Source organism: Strix aluco, chromosome 11, assembly GCF_031877795.1.
Source record: "Strix aluco isolate bStrAlu1 chromosome 11, bStrAlu1.hap1, whole genome shotgun sequence".
In the NCBI taxonomy this organism is placed as follows: Eukaryota; Metazoa; Chordata; class Aves; order Strigiformes; family Strigidae; genus Strix; species Strix aluco.
Window position 1 is genome coordinate 20,167,390 of NC_133941.1, and position 17,690 is coordinate 20,185,079.

At 40.1% G+C, this 17,690-nt stretch overlaps 1 protein-coding gene across 4 annotated transcripts in view; it reads left to right on the forward strand.

Annotated features, from left to right (window-relative positions):
• Positions 1 to 17,690, forward strand: part of IPPK (inositol-pentakisphosphate 2-kinase) — a 49,784-nt gene that overhangs the window by 2,239 nt on the left and 29,855 nt on the right. The window contains exons 1-2 of one of the 4 annotated variants that reach the window (XM_074836585.1): positions 13,852 to 14,023; positions 14,999 to 15,088. The exons of 1 other annotated variant lie outside the window; for it this stretch is intronic. Coding sequence is in view for 2 of the 3 variants with exons in the window: in XM_074836581.1 (XP_074692682.1) it covers positions 13,934 to 14,023 (90 nt within the window). In the remaining variant the exon portion in view is untranslated. Of the gene's footprint in view, positions 1 to 12,065; positions 12,232 to 13,841; positions 14,024 to 14,998; positions 15,089 to 17,690 lie in introns of those variants that run through there. 2 more of the 4 variants (XM_074836582.1, XM_074836581.1) reach the window with 2 other exon arrangements.

The window sequence follows — 17,690 nt, forward strand, 5'->3', positions numbered from 1 at the left end:
AAGGATCTATCGTTGAGACTATTGAGATCTGGTATCAGCTTTGTTAACTAAGGTGGAAGGGGTGGGGGGGGCAAACAATTATGCTTTGAAAAAAGTTACCTATAGCATATTCATCCAGCACATCAAACAGGATCCTAAAAAGCCATACATATTTTTTTCTATACCTTCTGCTAATATGTTTTAAAATATTTTCATTTTTTACAGAAGTTGTTTCCTATGATGATTACTTCAATATTTCTGAAGATTGAATTTTTTAGGGTAGAAGTGCTGGGTTATTGTTCTAGTAACATATCTCCTGGTGTGGTTCATTGCCTATAAACTAATTATCTAACATGTTGTTGTGATGAACTGCATTTTATTTCCAATGCTTCAAACACCTAACTAAATAAATTAACTCTGGAGTTCCTTTTTCAGCAACAGCACCTAAACTTTATGCCTGTATCTCCAGCTAATTTTATTCTTACTTAAAACTGCCAGTGAATTAGTAGCCCTAAAATATATCCTTTGCTCTTTTTCCCAGTAAGTCTTTCTCATTTATAATACAGTTGTCTCCTGTTTTATTCTTAATTTCCAATTTTTAACATTTTTCTACAAGTACATGCTGAAGTCTTTCATTGGCATTTATCTTTTTGTTTGAAATTCATTGAGTTTCTCTTATCTTTCCCTCTATCCCCCCAAAATTTGTAAGTGCTGTTTTCATATCTGAATTCATCTGGTTGTAATCCAACTGTTCTCTGGGTTTTCCAGTATTGTCCTTTCCTATGTGTGTCACATCAGTGATGGCTCTCACCTTGTCCCACCAACATTTTTCAGTAATTGTTAAATGTTTTCCCCGTTTCGGAGGAATGGGAGGCCTATCACCTAAAGAGAGAGTGTTCGTTATATAGAACATGTAAAGGGTTACCATTTACAGGCTATAATCCTGTGTTCTGACAAACATTTCACTGTGCTGCAGAAAAATGGAGGAACTGAAAAACTTGTATGAAAAATCTAAAGGTAGTTGGCCCTTTTATAATAAGACAAAGCTGAGCTTACTTTAATGATTAACAGTCTGGGGGGAAATTTTTTTTCTACCTTCATGCTTTATTTATGGAGCTACTGTTTGCATCTTTGTTTATACTTTTCGGAAGCAGAATTATTTTTAATATTTTTATGTAATCTACTTGATGCCTTTGTGGACATCTCAATATAAAAACAAATAAAGCAGTAGGTTAATGTTCTTTCTCTCACAATTATATAAACTCCCCATTCATATAAAAGGGTTCCTGTGTGTGTGCTTTAATTTAAATGACTTACCAGTAACACTTCTTTTACTTTAGACATCATGTTTGGAATGATTGCTTTAGGAAATTGGTGGCAGAAGAATGGTTACTTTTGGTAAAGGTAAATATTTGTTAGAACCAAAGATTCTAGTTCTTCATTTCTGATAGAGTTAAAATATCTGTGAAATTGCTTGATGGCAAGAAAGGACAATCAACTTTACATCATGCATCATGGTCTAAAAGAACAGTATGATGCTTGTGAAAGTTTGATGTCATTTCACTTTACTCCTAGTATGTATTTGGACATGCCTATCTTTTGAAGATCTTGTGAGTATCCTCAACATCTTATAAAGCTTGTCTATGTACACTGATAATAAAAAATAACAAAGCTACACCATATTGTCCTTCTAGAATACGATGTAGCAAGAATACTCCAGCAGACAGGAAAATATATCTCATTAAGCACAGCATCTTTGGTTATGAAATGAAGCATTACTTCTAAAATCTACTGTTGGTAAGAGGAAATTACTGATAGATCAGTCTATATATGTGGGGTTTTTTTTGCAGTTAGCTCTTTGCTCTGTCATTGTGTTCCAGTGATCTCTTGTTTCTGTAAAGTGCTAATGCATAAGCAGGATTACTTAGCATTCTGCTGAAACATGGTGTTGTCGATCTTGTGAAGTATCCCCTGCAGCAAGAACTCAGTGTGGTAAAATGATGCTTGTAGGCAGATGAGGGGAGAGAGAGTAGGCAGTAGAGGTGATGGGGACTAAAAGTAACCATGAAATTCAGACTCTTCTCAAAACTCAGAACGGCCCTTGGAAAGTGTTCATGAACTGGAAGGAATACACTTGGGGGAAGGCTAAAAGTTTACAGGATAAGATCTGTATGTTTGTCCTTTTACTTTGAATGATCACAGAGTGATCTTTATACAAGGATCTTCTAATAAATCATTTTTACACCTCTCAGGGATTCTGAGTTGTCCAAGAAGGTTAATATACATATAGCTCATATAGCTATACAGAGTACAGATAAGTACTGGTTAGTCTGTGTTCCTTTTTTGAATAATTGCTGTGAGCAACTTCTAGTGAGTCAGGTTTTGATGGGTACTATGGGTTATTCCTGAAATGGCAGTTCTCCCTTTGAATCAATGTGGATATGTAGTCTCCTGAAGAGTCTCCTGTAAAGCCTCTTTACACAACTGTGTTTAATAGAGTCGTGCCCTTGATAACGAATTAGTCATGGTATGATTTTCACATCATAATAAATTAGGTTCTAGGACTAATCTCTGAAATGCAATTTGCATGCAAAAATAACAGTTCAGGCTTATGGCCTCTGATATTCTGAATGTTTCTTGTTTTATTTGCTTCTGTTTTCCTTTCTTCCACTTTTTAAGTGCATCTTTAACTGCCATCTGTATGCTCATTCCTGTTTTAAGTTTTTCCTTTTGTTTGTCTCCATCGGCTTTTAACCTTTTCCTGTGCATCTAAGGTCTCCCATCTGAACATAGACATTGAAACAGAGTGGCCCAACTTTCAGGAATGCAGAGCCTTCTGATTTGAATGAGAACTGGAACTGATCAGCCCTTTGAAAATGAATGAGATCAGTCTTGTCTGAAGGAAGTATAGAATGTGAAGCCAAGGTAATTTAAGTAACCTGAGTGACCCATGTTCTTTAAAGTACTTTCTGCAATCAAGATAATGGAATAATGAGAGTCATTATAGCTTTAACTTTGGCAACACCAAATTATATTAACTTTAGACCAGTATCCTGAGGCTAACAGACCACACAGGGATATGGAAAATACTTATGTGTAGGACCCCCTGGCCTTGGCAAGGAAGGAGACCTGTGTGTAAGACACGTAACAGCAATAAAGGTAATGACCAGTTGTTTGGAAACGTAGAAGAGGGACAGTCTGCAGGGGAAGAGACACAATGGATTCAGTTGTAGGTACACTTGTGCCTGGTCTCGTACACTGCCTTGGTGACTTAACTCCCTGGCTTGACCTTGGACTGCCTCATCACTACAGGTGGCCTGGCACTCACCAGCCTGGGCCATCCCTGGTCACTGTCACCAGACCTGCTCTGCTCCTCTTGCTCAGGTACTGTAGGACTGCACCCCTTAATGCTGTGCCCTGATGCCCCCCTGGCTCCTGACTGCCTTCCCTTGCAGAGCAGCCACTCTCGCTTGCTCCCTGAGTGCTGCAGTGCAGCTGGGGCAGGGGCAAGGACCTGAGCTGATGTGCAGCTCCCGAGCCAGCAGCAGAGGTCCAAATGTGGCTTCTTGCAGCTGCACCTCCTCAGGCTTATCCGCCAGATCCAAGGTCACGCAGCTGTGCTGTATCAGAGCTGCACCTAAACTTCTGGGGGGCTAGGGAGAGTTTGCAGAGGAGCATTACAGAGAAAGATGGATGGAGGCTGGTCAGAGCTGTTACAGCCTGTCAATACACTCAGGGGCCTGAGTGCAGTTTATCTGTAAGAGCAGATAAGGAGGAGGGAACGCTTTAAGAATATATGTAACTATTGGGGTGGGGGGGGAGGCTGTTGTTTTTTAAATCAATGTTGTAAGAGTACTGAGACTGCAAAATCAGTCACTCAGAACACGTCAACATTAATATTACATGTGTGCCTTAGCAGAAGTTTAGATTTTAATCTCATTGAGACTAAAAAGACAGCAAAATATACATCCTTAACTTTATTTGTTTCCCACTAAATTATCCATGATTGTTTCAATGCTAATACTTCTTCATAAAAAGTTTAATGAGATAAACTAGCATGTTTTTCAATAATCTTTCAGAAGTTTTTTAAATTAACTTTTTAAACAAAAAAAAAGAACAGCAAAAAAATCTCCATCAAACACTTATGTTTGAAACAGTCCCATGGAATAGCTGATTAGAAACATTATGAAGTTTCAGTAAAATTACAAGAAACTTAAGACTAAATAATGGGAAGTCTTTGAGAAATCTCTTTAGACATAACTGTCTATATTAATGGGCAGGAGCTAGAAAGCAGATTCAGAGCTTCTCCTTTTAACAAATTATCTAGGATCTCCAGTCATCTGAGGAGTGTGTGCAAATGTTTTTGCTGTTGCCAATATCGTGCAACAGCAAAAAACCTCAAAACCCAGTCCTGTAGATTTTACTGTATGAGATATGGGAGATGTAAGTGGAGGGGGAAAAAAAAAAGGGCACGTATTAAACTATGCGTAGACACCTGATAGCATCGCCTCAAGCCAGCAGATGAGGCTGTTTCCCATCACATCTGGTTTACAACACTAAATCCCTGGAAACCTGTAACTGTGACAAAGTATTAATATTGATCAATTGGGTTCTTACAGAACAGCAATTTAGAGTTTTTATTTTTATCATCAGTGCTGTTTTTCAGACATATCCAGAAGTAGATCAAGCTGTTATGTGAACAGCTTTTAACTTCCTTTTTGCAAGGTAAGTGAGAAAATGGAAAAACCAGCCCATTTTGTTTATACAAAAATATACCTAGCTTTTAATAAGTAGTTTTGAGGGTTACCAGTCTCTTTCTGTCTCTCTTGTGCTGTCTGATATTGACAGATTTGCTTTGTAAAACATACTGCTCCTAGAACCTCATGAACCAAATCATGTTTTTTAAAAAAAACAACAAACATTTCTGTCCCTTACTTTTCCTGCTTTTGTCAGATTATCTTCTCTTTTCAGATACTTATTTCTAGCTGGGGGACAAATACTATCCTTTAAATTATTTTTGGTCTGTCTGCTGTCTTTGTTTTGTGGGTTTTTTTGTTGGGTAGCAGGATTGCTCTAATGGATTTTACAATTATGTTTCTAGTGGCTACAAGTCTATCTTTTGTCACTGGTTTTTAATTGTAATTAAATGTCTATTTCCAGGTATGATTTTGTAAATGTCCTTTTTTCCACTCTAACTTAGCCTCACAGATTCATAAATAGGTTCAAAACCAGCCATCAAAGTAGAACATCAAGGTACATTTTTTGAATCTGTACATTCATGCCACATGGATTTGTACCTTGCAAGATGCCAAGCCTTGTGTGAGAAAGGGACGCTACTATTTGGGCCTGATTCTGTTCTAAGAAGTGTAGAATTTGATCTAGAATTTATGCTCACCTAGTTGTCTTTAATTCCTTAAAAAGATTGACTTGAGAGATCTAGAATATCTATATATAGTTTGGTATATTTATTTTCCTGTCACTGTTATGAATAGTCCTTCTTTTCCAAGCAACTTGTGTTGTTTTTTTTTTTTCCCAGAAATCTGTTGGAAGGGTGTGAGATGTACACTCGTTACTCATATTTATGCTTTTGTTCCAAGGGAGATACTTTCATAAAGATTTTTATTGCAATGGATATTGTTTTACACTTTGTTTTGGCAAACATTCAATCAGGAACATCTCATAATCACTTGTTAAATATCCACTTCATTCCACCTTAATCAAGGGAATTGTAGATTGTCACCTTTGAAATAGCTGTTTTAAATCAATAAAGCATAGTTTAGTGGCATGTTATCAGATACTCTGATAACGCAGATGACCTCAGCTTTCTTTTAACATGGGTAGATCTAGCAGTAAAGGGATGGCAGGAACCTAATAACGTGTCTTTTCTGGGGGAGAAAAAAACCCCAACAAAAACCAAGCCAAAAAACCCCCCAAAACACCTGTAAGTGACAGCTCACGGGCTGCTCAGTGAATTATGTAGTTCTCTCTCCCAAAACAATTCTTTTGTGATGTGCACTCTACTGCTTTTTCAGAGCACACCCAGAAATATCTGTTCATTCTGTGCGTTTTCTTCTTTCCTTGAAAGGGCCCCCACACGTTCAACCTGCTAGGAGATTGTGCAGTGCTGCTAGAAGTACAGTTTCATAATCAGCTTAATCTGGTCTGAGAATGATCTAGCAACAAAATGGCTAATCCTGCACTCCCCATCGGTTTTGGTTGTGTTCCCATTCCTTCTTTAGTGACGGCTGGAGGATTTGTGTGGCTATGCAATGTGTCACACTGGTTTGCTGAGTCAACTAAAGAATTAAAGGAGGGGATAAAAAATTCCACCAAGAAAACCTCACCACTCATTTGATGAATAATCTGGCTCTAACATGGGTGTAAATGTGCTAAGGGCAATGTGAAAAGAGGACACAGGAATATATAGCCAGATTTGAAAAGGAGAACAAGATCACCCTTTTGAGATAGCATAGCATTTATGTTAGCTTCTCTGCTTGCGAAACTGCATTATATCTGTGTTTATGTATTGGAGATGACAGATAATCTGAATTTTAAAATGTGAGAAGATATCTCTTTAAAATACAGGTTCTGTTTACCAATCTCAATCATGATGATTCCAGTAAACTGGGTTCTTCAAGGGAGTTGGTTGAGGGGAGCATTCATTTTGTATGCTGCTATTTGAATAGAGACATCACTCCAGTCAATAAAATGTGGTATGTATGAATTTAAGGAATTATGCCTTTTAAAGTATTTGATAGCTGTGTCAGGGAACATAATCTGAATTTATCAGTAAGGGTACAAAAGATACTGCTGCTCAGTCCTTCTGTACCATCCCCAGAGCTTGTTACGCAGTTTGGTGTTTCTGGGTATAAACTGAGACGTAACGTGTGACCAGTTTACGTCAATTTGTAATTTATCTTCTGGGGACCTTGTACTTGGTGATCTAAAAGTTTTAATGGGGAAGGTTTCAAGGTTTTTCCACAGAAGTGCATTGCCAAATGATGGCAGTTTAGCTGAAAACCAGATTAATACACATGCTGGCTTCCCTATTTAAAGATGGTCACGCAGGGCTTGTGTCAAAAAGAAGTTTAAGATGTGCTCTCCTTTAACCATTAACAGGTCCAAGGACTAAACACAAGGTTAGGATATGTTTGTGATATGAGACAATAAGGTGTTTTCCCAGGGGCAGTTATATGTTGCAAGAGGGTGTTTGATCATGACTGAATAGTATAACATTAACAGCAAAGTATCTGCAATAAGAAGTGTTAGCCTGTCCTGAAAGCAGCAAAAATACTGCTTCTACGTGACTTCTGACCAGGCTACTGAGTCTGCTCCGGTAGTTTGCTTTCACCTCTTTATGTAAAGAGCATTTTGTTTTCCAGTCGCTGGTATGTTACTTAATACAAGGCAAGACCTAAAAGCTCTTTATCCCTTCATCTTTCCTTCCTTGCCCACAGGATTAAAGGCTGTAAGAACAGACTTCAAGGAGGTGCTTAGATGGGGTTGGTCTTGTTCCATTCTGCTTTAATACCTTGTCAAAGCTACTAGGATTTCACCATGGCATTTTGCTTTAAAGACCTCCTACAGTTTCTAACTAGATCTTCTTTTCCATATATTTTCTCTTACCAGTCCCAAAAATTCACCACAACACTGTTTTTTGTTTGTTTGGTTTTGGGGATGCCCCCCCCTCCCCCCCCCAGTAATTAGTTGTATTTGTTTCTCAATAAATGTTCAGGACTCCTGTGCATGAAAAACAGTATGTAATTATCTTGTCTATGTGTAAAAAATATTGTCTGTCTTGACAATTCTTTGGAGTTATATATACTGTAGAGATAATTTATTTATGCTGTGTCTGTAACTTCATTTCTTTCTTCAGACTGTATGTAGCAATTAAACCTCTTAGTAGTTATAACGTCTGTTTATTCACACCTGTGGTTATTGATGGTTGGGTAAGTTTGTGCAAGCTCTTGTCTGTTAACAACATATACATGGCTTTATCTTCATTGACCTTAAGTTACCTTTCTTGCTACTTACAGTCCTATTCCTGAAGCCATTGACTTGCTTAGTTTCTAAAATATTATATTGTGGTTCAGAGTACCACATATGCTTTCTAAAAAAGCTGTCAAATTACACGCTCCAGTCCTAGTCTAATCTCTTTTCCTTTGTTGGGTCAGTGTTTCTCAGACTGAAATGGTGAAATGGCAGTTGGAACAAGAGATTTCCTGCATTTCTAGTATGTGTATGAAATTACATAAACAAACCATGGATTTGAGAAAAAGCTATGGCATGAAGCAGTGGTATCATCCTGATAATAGAAAAAAAGCAAAGCTTTAAAATTTTAATGAGGTGAGAGTTACATAAGTATACTACATTTTTGATGATCTGAGTATAATAAAAATATAAAACTGTCAGTCTTTTTTAAGCATAACTGCATCTTGAAAACTGAAAATGGTGCAGTAGTTTAAAAAAAATCAGTATTTTGTAGCACAATTCTATTGTTGTAGTATCATATTCATTCAATATTCTTGGACTCACTGCCTTGAATTTGTGATTTTTAAACCTAATTTCTCCAGGCAGACATTTTGAGGTCCCAGGATAGGATCTTTTGTGTCATGCTTACTCTTTTCATAAAGAACAAAATAACCTCTCTCTTATAGAAGCCTTTCATTTTAGGAACCTGTAGAACTAAGATGTAGCTGTTACCACAAAAATCCTTCTCATAAGCTTACAATACCTTTGTCTTATTGGCACTCAATTTTATGATGAGCCTCAAGTAATGCTATTTTTTTCCTCAGATCTGGATTTAATGAACTTTTTATAGCCATCAGAATATTAACAAGAAATACTTGCTTGATAGTACTCTTTTTTTTTTTTCCCCTCCTCAAAGTAAGTGAACTGTTTTTACCATTTCATTCTCATTTCCTGGTGAAATTATAAGTTGTAAAAGATGGCATATGTGAGAGCTGATAGCTCTGGGGCATGCCTGGGAAAAGGACACAGCAAAGGTGTAGAGCTGAGGTTGGGAGGGGGATCGTGTTTTGGTGGGCTTTGGCAGAGTAACAATCTGTATAGCAGGCATGACCCAGGGGAGCTGGGGTGTATAAACTAGAGATGTGAAGTCAGTGCCACAGTTTAAATGCCATTTAAAAACAAGCAAAAACTGAAGACATGGAATGATAGAAGATGGGGTGGGAAGAAATTTTATATTAGTTAATGTATTGTTGTCTGTCTTCATGTAAAGAGACAGGATAGCTATTTTCTCAATTTTAGTTGCAAATCTGTTTGACAATAGCCTCGTGTGTCATTATTTTACTAACTTATTCTTAATGTCACATGATCCATGACCTTGGTCCACTTTATCTTTTATTTGAGAATATCTGCAGAGTTAAGTATAGTGTACCCTCTGATTTAAAATCTATATTTTCCTTAATTCTTTTTTTTTTTTTTTTGTGAGGGTGGGTATCCCCAACACTGAAGAGTCTCAAATAGGAATTGTGACATAAAGCATAGCCACCTCATGCAGTTACAGAGAAAAAAAAATGTATTTCAGGCCTGTGGTGCTTTCCTGACTCCTTCATGTTACATCAAAAAAGAAATTGTGAGGGGATTAAGTGGGAGCTGTAGAACATGATTACCTTACGCATTCCTGATGCAATTTTAAACTAGCTTATTTACCCACTAAAATACCGTAGAACACCTGATCGTCTGCTGAGATTCTCAGATGGCTATTGAAGGTCACAGAGCTCTGTACTAGCAGTCCTCAAGGTAGCTAATTAAAATCAGTCCAGCTATGTCTACACAAGCTGTAGTTACACCACAAGACATAGCCATGTTGGTGGAATTCCAGTTAAGCAATACTTCAACATCATTAATAGCACAACAGCTTAAGATATTTCAGTTCAAGCACATTGAAGATAATACTTGAAATGAGTAGTATTTAAAAACTGATAATGCAGAGAGAAAAAATATGTTGACAGGCTTTTGTCCCTCCAGTTTCCAAATTTTACCAATGTGTTCTCAGAACACCCCTGCAGTGTGCCCGAGTGGTAGCTCTGTACCATGGAACGCTAGAGGGGAAGTGACCTGCGAGAGAGATGGACTGTGTTAAAACTCAGGTGTTCTCAGTGAGTTTATCCTTGCGCTCAGAACCTCTACTTTATTTTTTTCCTCTATAGATGTACATTTTTCAGAAGTATGAAAGAATAGAAAATGGATCAACTTGCTATACTAGAGTTCCTTTTAAAATTGAGACAAATTGGTTTTGCCATTGCAAGACAATATCTTGATATTATTTGCTTTAATTTCTCCATGTAAGCCTAGTAAGTGTCCACATACTATTTCTCTGAAGTACAGTTAATTTTTAATGCAAGTATTGTAAGTACCACAATCCTACCCACAGTCGTAAGTAAAACTTCTTTAAAACACTTTTGGTAAGTCAGGATAGTATGGTGAATTCTTGTATGTTTTGTATATCCATTTGTTGGTATACAGCATAAAGAAACTTTGCAAACGCAGGTGACAGAAACAGACTTTAAACATCCCTCTGTCATTATTTTCATCTTTATTAAATGGCCAGAGGAGCTGGGATTCGCATTTCCTTTTTCATGTAGATGAATATAGGATAATGTTAAATAAAAAGGCAAAGTTAAGCGCCTATCAGCCAGTATTTTGGCAAAAAGAAAGTATAAATTGTTTAACATCCATATTTTAAAAAGATTCTAGTGAAATCAGATTGTAAATGATTTGTTACAGCACCACACATTTAAAAAAAGGATCAGTGACTCATTGCAGATTTATGCAGGTTTTATTTTCAGCCTTCTAGGTGCATCTTCTCTCTCCTTTAAAAATAAAGGCATCATTTTCTTTGCTTTGACTTTTTAAAAAGACTAATACAGAGTCAAATTTGGCTACTATCCAAATTATACAAATGTTCATTATACAGAGGAAAGCTTGCAAGTGTTGGTTATGTTCTGATGTGTCAGTTTGGCTACTGTCATGGAGTGCCTTATGAGGAAGATGGAGAAGAAAAGGGGGAGTTTCAGAGAGCCCTTAGTGACGATTTTAAAATGGTAATTCAAGGGTAAGTTTTGCTGGTTGTAGTCAAAACTCATAGTGATAAAATTGACTGGATTAGGGGATTTAAAATGTAATCCTGTATTTGTGATAGGGAATTTGGATATTTAGATAATTCGTCTTAAAGGTACTGCACATTATATATGTGTATATTAATATATAGGTATGTGTGTGTTGAGGCACTTTGTGAAACTATTGAACTGTGTTGAGGACAATAAGGAAAACAGTTTAATGTTTTAATAAATTTTTAAATAATGTGCCATTTTCATATTTATGCTTGTAACATCTCCATTAGATATTTGAAAGACCTGGCGTATTGAAGCAGAGTTTATTCGGAGATTGACTACAGGAGCAAACATGACAGTTGCTACTCTTATATATATAAAGTCAGTAACCTTAAAAACAACCCTAGCAGGAAACACAACCCCAAAGGTAAAACTCCAGTCTTTGTTTGTTTGATCAGCTGAATAACATCTGTTGCAGGTGCAAACCCATTTTCCACAGTGCAGTATCTGAGTATGTTGTCTGGGCAACCACCAAAAGGGCGCATAAAAAGCCCTTTTGGGTCTAGGTCGTTGTTGCTGGAGGAAGATGCTTTTCTTCCCCCCAGTTCTGTTCCGCGGCCTCTGAAAACCGGAGCCAAGGATGCTGCGAGGCGGGCGCTGGGCCGGGCTCTCAGCACACCCCGAAGGGGCTGGAGCGGGCCGGGAAGGCCGCGGGGCCGGGGCCGGGCGGTCCCGCTGTGCAAGGGGCGCCTGAAGGGCCCCTCCCGGGGCTTGGCGCGGCCGAGGGGGAAGGAAGAGACTGGGAGCCGCGGCGCGTTTCTGACTCGCGGGCCAGGGGCGCACCGGCCTTCTGCCGCCGTTAATTCCTGCCCGGCTCAATGATGGCGGCTGGCGGCGCTGCCCGGCGCTAAGATGGCCGCCCGGCGTGCGTGTCCGGCGCGCGCCCCCCTCCCTCCCTCCCGCCAGGGCTCTCCGGCGGAGGGCGGGACTTCCTGCGGCGGGGCGGCGCGCAGCCGCGATGGTGGAGGCGTGAGCGCGGCGGGCCGGCGGCAGGCACCGTCCCCACGGGGCGCGGCGGCGGGCCGGGCCGGGCATGGAAGTGGAGAAGATGGATGAGAATGAATGGAAGTACCACGGGGAAGGCAACCAGAGCCTCGTCGTCTCCCACTGCCAGGTGGGGGGGGGGGGGGGGGGGCTGCGGCGGGTAACGGCCGGCGGCGCGCGGGCGCCCCTCCCCCGCCCCGCCGGGCCCGCGCGCGGGGGGCGCCGCCCGCGCCGCCGCGCTCCCTCAGGGGCCGGGGCCGCGCCGGGGTCTCCGCGGACCGGCCGGGAGGGCGGGGGGTCCCCGGCGGCTGTGCCGCCGCCCGGCGTGGTGCCTCCCTGGGTGTGTGCGTCCCGGTGCTCGGGCCTCCCCCGCGGCGGGAGCGGCCGCCCGGCCCGCCGCGCTCCCCTCCTTTCTCTCCCGAAGCGGTTCTCCGTGCCGGCCGCCGGGTGTTTGCGTGCGGGGGGATTGTGCTCGTCCTTCGGGAGAGATCAGCGGGCGTTCTCCTCGGTTCTCCCTTACGGCTTGTGTGGGTTTGGCAGTGGAAGTAGTGGAAGGGAAAGCAGCTGATATGACTAGACAGCTGTCGTCTGGAAACGGGAGTTGTGAGGAAAAAGTACTAAAAATGCCCCTTTTCTACTATAATACCGGTGTATAAGTGTGATAAAAGAAAGAAATCTGGAGAAGGAATGATGTTCCTTTTGTCAGTGACTCTTCCCGTGCAGGAGTTTGAACGCTTGCTGCAGTGCTGAATGGGGACTCCCGAATATAATTTCGGTTTCTGGTTTGGCCGTAGACCTCTGTGTGAATGGGCCGGTCACTTCATCTCCGTGCTTCAGTTTACTCTTTGGGGGGGATTTTGGTGTGTTTGTTTTGGTTTGGGTGGTTTTTTGGGAGGTGGGGGAGTTAATTAAAAAAAGTAGTAAAATAGATTCAGCATTTTGGTGAGCAGTAACGATTAAATGAAGCTAAATTCAATCAAGCAGATGCTGTGTCAGTTTAAAAAGCATGTGTTCGTGTGACTGCTGTCACTGTATTCTTGCCCCACTTGTATGTGTATTATTTGCCTAATATACTGGGAGTCACGTCCCTTGAAGGAGATCATTCTTTTTCTAAAAAGTACTTGCCTTAAAAAATTATTTGTATTTCAGTTTCAATTCTGGTATGGTTCTGACGCAGAATGTTCTTGGTAATTCATAGATCTAAAACCAGTAAAGCCAAAATAATAAAATGTAGGCTTTATGTGGAAAAAAAGCTACAGTAAGAGTTGAATCCTGAGAGCTGGGGATTTTTTTTATTATGTTTAAATGAATGACTGCAAATATTGGATTCTTTTCATGTCTGTTTTCTGGATTATAAGCATAATCTAGGTGTAAAAAATATTAACAAATACCAAGTCTGAGAAAATGCTGGAAATCTTCTGGTGCTCTCCAAACTTTAGGAGGGGCACTTCAGTGGTTCTTGTTTCTTCCTTCTCTTTCTTTATATAAAATATTTTTTAAAAGATATTTTTGCTACAAGAAGAATGTGCATGATTTTGTTTCCTGTCCAAATTTTAGCTTTGAAAAAGGCAGTTTAAAAAATACTCAGTCACTGGATGATAGGGGTCAGAACACGTAATGGATTAATAGTGATGTAATTGCGGTATCTTTAAAGATATGGAAAGTGAGGAAGTTTGCCAGAGATTCAGAATAGTTGCTGAGTTCTCTTTATCAAGATGCTAAAACTTTAAGATAGAGTGAAAATGAAATAGATATGATTTTTCCTTCATAGACAGCTTTGAACAAGTAAAGCTTACATCTTGTAAAATTGGAGCATGTAGAATACTGTTTAGATGCTAATTGTTACTTTGTGCCTCTTACAAACAGGACATACTTGCATGATTAATCATCGTTCTTGTCATCTGATGTCAAGTCATTCTCAGGTTTGTGTGAACAGAAGGGCAGCGTAATTAAGATAGTGAATTTCATTTTAACTCTCCTTGCTTCATTCTGTATCTCTTCGGTTCATGTTTTTTGTGTATAAATGCTAGTGGGAGGGATGGCGATTTGTTTGTGGCAAGGGAGACATGAACAGGTGCTCAGATAAAAGTGCTGGGGTTGTGAGCGAGGGGCCAGGGTGGAACGGTGTGTGTGCTTGTTATTTCCATGCTCTCCCTTTTGATGTGTAGTGGTATTTTGGCCTGTGGGGGGAAGCTGGTCCCTACCTCTGCAGGTCTGAGCATCTCTTCCTTGCTTCTTCTAGAAGATCTGGAAAGTTTTATAAAACAAAACAGCAACAAAAAAATGTCCCCTGTCCTTCTGGAGAAGAGGGGACAAGCTTCTTTGCCTTTAATGAAGTAAGATTCAGGGTGTTTTATTTCAACTCCTGCCCTCTGAACTGCTCTTTGAAGCACTGATAGCAGGTACTGTGTGAGGTGGCACATTGAGCGTGCAGGTTTGGGCTGGGGTGAGCAGGCAGCCCGGATGGACGCTCTTGTTGTTGGTTGTGTGGAGTGTGGCTGAATTGGGGTGAAGAGTAAGGGGAACAAGGCATGTATCGTCAGGTCACGGTGCTCTCGTGTGTTTAAGGCTACACTTATTTCTTTGGTTTGCTCCATTCCCTGTATCTTTCTCTTTAAGACATGAATGTAACACATTTTTAATCCAGAGTTGGTACAGTAACAAATTGAAAAACTTGGCCATAGAGAAGTCACGTGCCCAACAAATAGCTCTGCTGGTGATGAGTTGATAAGCCCTAGACGCAGGCAACACGCAGCTGTTTTTTCCAGTGCCTTTGAGTGGTGGCATATAGACAAAGGTTTGTCTGACAGTCAGACGCTGGCATTCTGTGGAACATGCTCTGTTGTTTCGGTGAAAGTATTGTGATGTGCTGCTCTTACTGGTTATTAATCCCGCAGAACCCAACAGTGACAAGAGTCTCCCTGTGTGCCTGCGCTCCCACAGCCTGCGGAACACTGTACTGAAATGAGCGCCTGAAATCACTGCAAGTGTGTCTCTGTTCCTTATTCATGCAGTTAAGAAGAGAGGACTTAGGCAGGGCATGGTCTAGTCAACATGTCTCTTCTTACAGTGATAGTTTTACAAAGTTACTTTAATTAGTTCTCCAGCATTTAGAAAGTGATCTGATGAATAAAGATGGAATGCCTGACGAGCATTTCCAGTTAGCATTGTTATCTCTGGAGCTGTGAGCTTGCTTGCATGATGTAGACTCAGACTTCTGCTTTCATGGATTTTTAAAGTTTCAGTTCTGATGAATCTAAAATTCTAAATGTACAGTATTATGGTACCAATTTCTCTGTTGATAAAGTTTTTTTCCTGTTGGTTTTTATTGCAGATGTGATTAAGTTAATCCAAATAGAAACTGAATGGTGGTCAAAAAGCCTTTGTATAGTCTTGCAGCCTGCTGAAATGCTTCTAGCAGAAAACGAACAAAGACAGCTTTCCTACCTCATGATTTTAGTGAGAGATACAACTGGCAACTCTGGTTCCAGAAGACAGCACTTGAGACGTTTAGAAAGATCACGCTGAAGTACACAAAACCTGCAAGTTCATTCAGGCAGTGTCTGTATGATCCTTGTCCGTTGGTTGCAATTTTGAATATTTGATTGGATCATAGTATCCTCTTCAAATAACTTATTGTCACTCTTCATGCCATACAGTGAATTGTCTGGTTACTTGTTCTAGTTGCCAACTCAGAGGTTCATGAAGTGCTGCAGTAGAGATACAGCTCTACAAAACCCCAACCAAGAGCCATCACAGTCAGCCAGGCGGTTTAGAAAGGATGCTTCTTATTCCATGCATTTTTACTGGAGTGTCGCTCCTTCCACATCAAGTTTGGCTTCTGATTTAAAAAGAAGGCTAAACCATGCTTTCCCTCCTCCTCTCTGCTGTTGAATGGTAGAGAGGCTTCAGAGGAACTGCTATAAAACAATTATCTTCTTGTAAGCTGCTGACTCTTTCTAAGGTGGAGATACCTAGTTTTTTAGAAGTGAGCTGGAAATCCTCACTTGTAGTTATGCATTTTAATCAGTTGTTTGCTCTTATAGAGACGCTTAACATTTCATTTCAAAAGTCTTCAGGAGATGTTTGTAGAAAGTAGTGTAAGGAACTCTACAAATAATGACTTGTATTTCCTTTCACTGTTGAAACATATGCTTGCCATCTCCCGTTTTTGCTTTATGAGATAAAACTATGTACATTCCATTCCTCCTGTGCGTCACTGCAGTTGATTTCTACTCATTTTTATTTTTTGCATGTTGGGATATTATGGTAACCAAAGGCTTCATTTTAAAATATGTTTGAATGTTAAGCTTGTGTTTCAGGGTGACTACTGGGAGGTGGTACAAGGAAAGGAGGTTTTTTTCCCAGCTTGTTTTTTATTCAATGAGATGGTCTAGAGGAACCTTGGTGTGTGCTTGCACAAGGTTGCGGTTTCTATCTTCAGATGCCTTGACTGTTAGCAATAATCTACTTCTTGTCTTGAAGCACTTGCAGCTCTAACAGATATCCTTGGGTTTTGGTTTGGGATTTATTTAGTAAATGCATAAACCATCTCTAGAGCATATATGTAAGCTTACGAAATAGAAAAAGGGGAGGGAGGTTAGATGGAGGAGGTAAATGAAGCAGAGCTAAGGAGACTGGGTGAGGGAATCGAGTCACATAATCAAACTTGCAAAAGATTCCCAAAGTTGGTGCCTGTAGCAAGTGAACAATATCTGTCTCTTCTCTGTGATTTTTGATTTTCTTCGAGACACATGGGTAAAGATGGAGGATATCACTGTGCTGCTTTCTCAGGCATCTTTCCTGATCCTTGTTCTGACTTTGTAGGGGACTGTAGAGAGCAGAGGTTGCTAGGAGAGGGGGGTATCTTGTGTTTTCACAGCAGTCTTAGATTTCATTATGCCTGTAGCTGCTTCTGCTGGCAGCTGCATTATGATGGCTGCAAAGTGTGTGCATAGAGACACGTTCTGCATATGGGGGAGATGGTTTTCGTTTTTGAAATAAAGTAATTCTACTTATGAGGGGGTGCTTTGTGTCAAATCAGGCTAGATAATTGTTCCTAATACTGCTTTTGCAAAATGAAATAGTTTTCCTGTGGTTGGTTGGTTGGTTTGTTTTTAAGAATAACGACAAATTATTCTTACTGAGAACTTTGTCGTAATAAACTTACTTTGAGAGAGGACCATTAACAAGATAGTATGTTTAGACACAGCGTTTTTTGCTGAAAGAGTGAAAAGCTTATGATCAGAATTACTAGCTAGCTGCAGTTTTCCTATTTGGTCTTGTTTGGCAGAAAGGGAGCGATGCTGATCATTAATTGCTGTCTTGTTGAGAGAATCTCCTTAAGGCTCTTTTTCTGATGATGTCATTTTGTATGAGTTCAAAAACCTGTATGTCTTGTTTCTTCCTCCATTGTTTTTCTATGTGGAGTTGGCTGAATCTATTTTGTCCTATTGAAATTAGTGTAAGTCAAGCATTGGCCCCCAAACTTCCAAGTTGTTCCTGAGAAATTCCAGATCCCTGACAATAAAGTGAATTTGTTCAGTTGTGTTCTGTTTTTTTGTTCAGTTGTGTTCTGTTTTTTTGGTT